Below are 6899 nucleotides of genomic sequence, written 5' to 3'. Positions count from 1 at the left end.
CATTAGTGCTGCAGCTCAAATTTAGTTAGACAGCAAAAAATCTTAGAGTTTAATCTATTTGTGAGGGCATGACAAGAAATTCACTCTTAGCTGTTGTCACACTGTATTAGAATCAAAGGAATTCCAATGTAATCAGATTGAAAGCATTATGATAGCATTAGTCAACCTTTTTTGTTCATCAAGAATTGCAGTTGAGAACTGTTTCTGTGGTGAAATTTCTGTGAGCAATTAGGTGGCTAATAAAATTCTTTCAATGTTAACAGCAAACCTTCATTCCAACTATGCCTGATATTCAACACAACCAGACAGAATTTGGAGCTGAAGGAAAGTTGTGGAGTAAGTGTATGACTGACCAGAATGATAATGAATTTCAAATGTTTTCAGTTCAAGCTCTTTACTACGCACACATACACACACACACATTTCATTTTGTTCTCTCCTTGCATTTTGTATTTAGAATGCCAATGTGGACAACCAGTTTTAGTTGAAAATGTAAGCATAAAATTCCTACCATTCTATATCAATAGCATTAATCAGTTATCAGTCATATATTTCCCAGTCATATGTCTCCTTTGCTTACGGTGTTGACTAAATATTGTCTTGATAGTGTGGGAGGCCATGGGTTAAAGCCAAATGTCCATACTGTGCTCGAGAGATTGGTGGCACATCACATATACCAGTGGAAGGCTTCAAAGAGTATGTCAAATACATATGATCTACTTGCTGGCATTGTTAGACACCATATTACAGAAACATTTGTACCACTTGGCAATCTCCATCTGTGTGCGTGTGCTTTTTCACACATCATCATTTTTCACACGATCAATAGACTGACTGATGCTGATCAGATGGGCCATATCCTGGGAGACCCAAGCAGCCGAACCTACCCAGGCTGTGAGAGGAGTTTATCTGGAGCGTCTCTGTGCCTCGTCAGAGCACTCATACACTCCTGCATGCTGTGGGCAGCGACTGATAAGCCTGAGGTACAGCATCAATTATAAGTTATGAACCTGGGACCTCAAAAGTAAATGAGGTTATTAACTCAGTGAGTTCTCTCCTATTATAACATTTCCTCTGGGGCTTGAGGTCTAATGGTGGTGTAACTGGATCATACGATAGAACCTCAAATGTGTCATCAGCTTTGTTTAGCTCTCTTCTCTTTGGACAGCCTCACTGTACATTTCTAAAGCAAATAAGCTTTGACTTGGGGAAACACGTGTCACACCTCTATAGTAGGCCAGCACAGAATACGGCATGGAGAGATTAAACTGCTTTCATGTCCTGAACTCTGTGTTATTGATTGGTAGACCCAGATGAAGGCTCTAAGAGGGTTTTTTGCAACTGATAAACTGATATGGTATTATATGTTTTATTTTTTGATTAGGACATTAAGGCCCTCATTTCTAAACCAAACTGTGATGTTGGGAAGTATCTGTGTGACCATCTTCAGAAGGACATTGAGCTGCTTGCTGGTGTCCTGGGAAAGAGCACAGAGGATGCTGAAATCGCTGTCCACATGTTTTTGAGACATATCATGGAAAGTCCCTCAGGTATTACAGCTGGTCTACACTGCTTAAAACATACAATAACAGGACAACTGCTTTATTTTCCCCCAGCAAGCTTAATCAGAAAGTACTCTGGACATGTCTGTGTAGTTTTTCACTGATGGTAAGATACATATTATTTATGGACAACTGTGGTTAAAACATTATATAAATCACTATTCTACCCGGTGTTCATCACGTATTGAAAATGAGACAAATGTATAGTTTGAATCTGTATGTTTTCTTCAAAAATAGAACAGAATAGAATAGAATAGAAATAACAAATATTGTTACTAAGTTCAACAAATATTGTTACTAAGTGCAATCAGCCAGACGTACCAGAAGTTAATTGCAACAATAGGTTTGCAAAAAATAGATTGATGAGATCAAAGTCTTTCAAAGAATTTGCCTTCATCATATTTTACAACCTTTGCCTCCACTTTACTGTGATGTTTCTTTTGACTAAGCTTTGATTCTCATCGTTTCAGCTGACCCTGGCTTTGAAATTCACACAACTGAGACAAGAGAGAAGAGAAATCAGTGGGAAAGCCACATGCAAACGAAGACACGGGCGTTCTTTTTGGTAATAAAAAAAGACAAAAAAAATCTGCTAAAGATTGTATTGAAGAGCGTGGAAAATTAGACTTGGAAATAATCACATTAGTTCTTACACAGAATGCAATCTGGAATGCTGTGTCTGTTGGTTTGCAGCACTAGTTTGTATGAAATGTGAGGAAATTTATAAGGTGAGCAAAAAATGTTAATATCTTATATTATTATTTTCTAATACAGGAATTTGATAAAAACCTCTCAAGGGTGCACAATGACATTCTGCAGAATAATGTCGGGGACATATTAGTGAATATTCTGTACAGCAAAACACCACAGCTGACAGATCTGCCCACCACTGGCATATTCAACCTCCCACTCATGTGGAGATATGAGCAGAGAATGACCATTCAGCACCTCACTCACCTGGTGGAACTAGGGGATGGAACTGAGGGGTATCCAGCACTTTTAGAACTTCTTAGAAAGGTAAGTAGCGCTATAAAATGTAAAACCCATTTACAACTACTTCTATTTCATGCCGTATGAAACTCGCGGTGAAATGTGCATTATACAGCTGCCACTGTGGCTGTTGTTAAGGGTTTTTTTTTTACATGACAATAACCTGTATCTCAGTTTGAGAATTTATTCTCATTAGGTATGAAGAGTCACACTGTGTGACTTACAGTTTAATTGTACACACATAATACAAATACCAGATATTTTACCATGTGTGTGGTGTGAGGACAGTTTACTGTATAAAGTACAAATTGAACAGAAATTCTTTTATTTAATGTTCACAGCATGGCCACATTCAGCACATCAGACACCTGCCTCAGATCCTGAATCTTCAGCTGAAACTCATGCTCCACTTTCGCTACACTGATTTAGTCGACCTGAAAGACATGTCAGTGGAAGAGTTCCTGACAAAAGCCCCGCCAGGTATGAAAGATGCAAGTTGACCTGCCTATTGGTACATCATGTTGTTGCTAGGGCCATGTGAAGGAAATTCACTAATAATCTATTTATGATTGGTTGTGTGTGTTTTTTTGCTCTAACTCGTTTTATCTCAAAATGTACTGATTTTTTAAAAATTTTAAATGTTTATTTGGGCAGTTTCAAATTTGAGCATACTGTTGGTTTACAACTTGAGCAACAACATTTGACATAAATTTTCACAGATGTGTTTTCTTATTAAAATAGGATTATATCTTTCCATGACAGAAATATTGTTCTCAGAAGACTGTAGGGTGAATGAGAGCTCAGGAAGTTTCATTTGTAAAACATATTTTGAAGTATTGCCAGGTCTTTCGGTTTTAGACATGACTCCTGCTTTGTGTAAAAACCTCTGCATGTTAGTAGTTTAATACCATATCATGTAAAATAATCAATGCTCCTGGGTGCAAAAGCTTAGCTATCAGTTCTTCGGTGAGACATACAAAAAGTGACTACCTATTTTCTTAGGGTAATGATTTCATAAATGTTTATTTTTTTCCAGCTGAGAGTCACCTACTTAAAGAGGGCGTGAAAAGGCTGATGAGCGTGTGGAGACATCTGAAGGACTCGTCTTGTGAGGGTTTTTCACCATTTGTTCATAAACACTGAAAAAACTTTTGAGGGAAAATTTTAAAAATTATAACATTTTGTGAATGTGTTTGGTTGATAGATCTTGAGATTCCACCAGACCTTAAGCAGAGGGAGGAAGACAGCATAATGATTCCTGATCTTCTGCCCAGAGAAAACTCTTTGACACGAATATTAACGAGATATCTCGCCAAAATGCAGAATGACTGCATTAACACTGCCAAGATCAAAGAAAGCGGGTAGGTTTCCCGTGGCATCTTAATTACAGTGCTTTAAACATTACAATGGCTTTAACATGTTCCAGAAAACAAGCATGGAACAGATTTTTGCCTTGTAGCTCTAGATAATGTGTTCTGCTACTTAATCTAACAAATTCGACTAATTTAAGCTCTTTTTACCTTTTTGATGCTTGGGTCTAAGTAGTTACACTACACTGAAAAATGTAATTGTTCATCTGTTTTTAACCCTTGACTAAACTGATTACCACTGCTCAAAAGCTGACTATGAGCTAAGATAAGAAAACATGTAATTGAAATATTATACTGGGTATATCTGTAGACAAATGAAAGCTGAGGACCTCAAACCCTCACACATCATCACATGTGACTTGGAGGAGGACTTTCTCCCAATGGCCATCTCCAACTTTGGGCACATTGTGAATGAGGACGGCACTGAAACCACCAACTATAATTTCAAAACCCTGGAGAGCCAGCTGATCAGTCGCTTCATCAGTGAGAAACCCCTCATTGATCTGTCTGTACGTATAAACTTGTGTTTTCTCTCAGTGAAAAACCCCTCATTGATCTGTCTGTACGTATAAACTTGTGTTTTCTCTCAGTGAAAAACCCCTCATTGATCTGTCTGTACGTATAAACTTGTGTTTTCTCTCAGTGAAAAACCCCTCATTGACCTGTCTGTACGTATAAACTTGTGTTTTCTCTCTGTGAGAAACCACTCACTGACCTCTCTGTACGTATAAACTTGTGTTTTCTCTCTGTGAGAAACCACTCACTGACCTCTCTGTACGTATAAAATTGTGTTTTCTCTCTGTGAGAAACCACTCACTGACCTCTCTGTATGTATAAACTTGTGTTTTCTCTCAGTGAGAAACCCCTCATTGATCTGTCTGTACGTATAAACTTGTGTTTTCTCTCAGTGAGGTTCCTCAAAGAATTTACTCTATTGCTGATAATGTGACACATGTGGTCTAAGAATAATAATTCACTGTTATGTTCTGTCACTGTTCTACAGAACATGTGTTCTTGACCTGATTATTTTGTTTGTTTCAGACATTACCTTTAATGGAGTGTAATCCGGTGTCAACGCTGCAGTCTTTCTTCAGTAAAGTGAAATCTAATCTGGTATGAGTCCTCCTCCTTTCTTTAATGTGTTTGTTTGTGTGCCTTTTACGCTTTGGTATACGAGATTGTTTTTTTGGCCACTGTAGGAGCCCTTGCCAGCCCAGGAGAAGAGTTACATCATGAATGAAATGAGATTCCTCAGTGAGATCTCCGCTGCTCTGTCCACCCTGAGAATAGCCATTGGTTTCCTCGAGTTATCCTTTGGCTCCAAAGACATGCTGTTAGTGGAGTACATGAAAACTGAGCTGAGAATGGAGGACAGAGCCCAGCACCTGGAGCTGCCGGTATATATATGTCTGTGTGTGTGTGTGTGTGTGTGTGTGTGTGTGTGTGTGTGTGTGCATAGTAAAGAACTTGAACGAAAAATTTGAGAAATTTATTATCATTGTGGTCAGTCACACACTTACTCCACAACTTTTCTTCAACTTCAGATTCTGTCTTGTTGTGTTGAATATTGGGCATATATATATATATATATATAGAGAGAGAGAGAGAGAGAGAGAGAGAGAGAGAGAGAGAGAGAATGAGTAACTGAGTAGCTATATATGTATGTATATATATACATATATGTGTGTGTGTCTATATATATATATATATATATATATATATATATATATATATATATATATATATACACATATGTACTGACACATGCTTGTTCTGGGTCTGTCTTCCGCACTGGTGAAACTTCTATTTGTGTGTAATTCAGGTTTTGAGGACCAGTCAAGTGAAGCATATTCAGTCTCTGTGGGAAACTCTGTCCACCAGACGCTCAGCTCTGCTGACTGAGATGAATCAGGTTAGTGGCTCCATAAGGTACTAGTCGACTCAAACCCACACACAAACAGTGTGAGTGCAGTACACACTCAGTGGTTCATTTCTAGGTATGCCCACACGTAACTGGACCTCTACAGTGCCCCCTGTCGGTCAGATCATTAATAATTCACTTAATCAACTTAATCAAAAAACAACTGTAAGATATGGCTTGGTGTGTAAACCTTTTTCTTGGCTGGTATCAAGAAATATAAGGCGTGGCAAGAAAATATGTCTCTCATGACAACACCACCACCTGCACATCCTGGGTCTGTGACTGAGACATTAACAGAGAAGTCGACGTCTGTCTGGACTCACCTCCCCCTTCCCTGTCTGTGGTCTGCACCGCAGTTTGTTTGATTCTTATCATTCTCCACCAGTAACTGCCAGCTATCTAACGTGTAGGTGTATGCATTTATAGATTGTACATTATAAATGTAAATGTTTGTTTTTGTTTTAGGATCCATTCTTCATGGTTAGCCCAAAATTCCATGAGAAACTGAGTGAGGAGGAAAAGAGAGATTTGGTCACCAAACTGTCAGAGATTAAAGACCTGGACATGTTCCTCACTCAACTACATGATTTCATCATGAACATGGAGGCCAAGCCGATTATGCCGTTTTGGGAGTAAGCGTTTTCCATTACAACTTCCTTTTGGAATGAAATTGTCTGAGCGATTTATGGTTGAATGATCATGGTTTGATTAAGTCTCAGACAAGTAATGAGTCATATTTAGTCAGAAACTCCTGGATTCTTGATGCTTGAACAAGTAGAATTTCACTGTAAAACCAGAAGTTGCATGCTATTTAATACACATCAAAGGAATGTTGTTTTATATAGAATTAAAAATGATCTTATTGTTCTTTATGTTTTCCCTAGGTTCAATTCAACTTTTGAAGCTTTCCTCTTTAATGACAAAGAGCTTCCTGAGGACTGTGTTACAAGCCTGATAAAGCCTTTTGGAGATGATCTGAAGATGAAAAATATTATTTCTCTGTGGGGTCTGTCAGTGAGGAGAAGAGCTGGCCATGTGAATTCAGTGTTTAACTGA

The 6899-nt window shown here is 38.3% G+C and overlaps 1 protein-coding gene across 1 annotated transcript in view; it reads left to right on the top strand.

The window, feature by feature from the left end:
- LOC115813991 (E3 ubiquitin-protein ligase rnf213-alpha-like) overlaps window positions 1-6899 on the top strand; it is a 37315-nt gene extending 30416 nt beyond the window's left edge. Inside the window, exons 22-31 of the mRNA XM_030776697.1 lie at window positions 2382-2579; window positions 2894-3032; window positions 3589-3660; window positions 3757-3913; window positions 4233-4431; window positions 4964-5035; window positions 5122-5319; window positions 5745-5834; window positions 6309-6475; window positions 6728-6899. Coding sequence (XP_030632557.1) covers window positions 2382-2579; window positions 2894-3032; window positions 3589-3660; window positions 3757-3913; window positions 4233-4431; window positions 4964-5035; window positions 5122-5319; window positions 5745-5834; window positions 6309-6475; window positions 6728-6899 — 1464 coding nt within the window. The remainder of the gene's footprint in view (window positions 1-2381; window positions 2580-2893; window positions 3033-3588; window positions 3661-3756; window positions 3914-4232; window positions 4432-4963; window positions 5036-5121; window positions 5320-5744; window positions 5835-6308; window positions 6476-6727) is intronic.

The sequence above is a fragment of the Chanos chanos genome, chromosome 6 (genome assembly GCF_902362185.1).
Source record: "Chanos chanos chromosome 6, fChaCha1.1, whole genome shotgun sequence".
NCBI classification, from domain to species: domain Eukaryota; kingdom Metazoa; phylum Chordata; class Actinopteri; order Gonorynchiformes; family Chanidae; genus Chanos; species Chanos chanos.
This window is presented reverse-complemented; position numbering and strand designations above follow the sequence as displayed.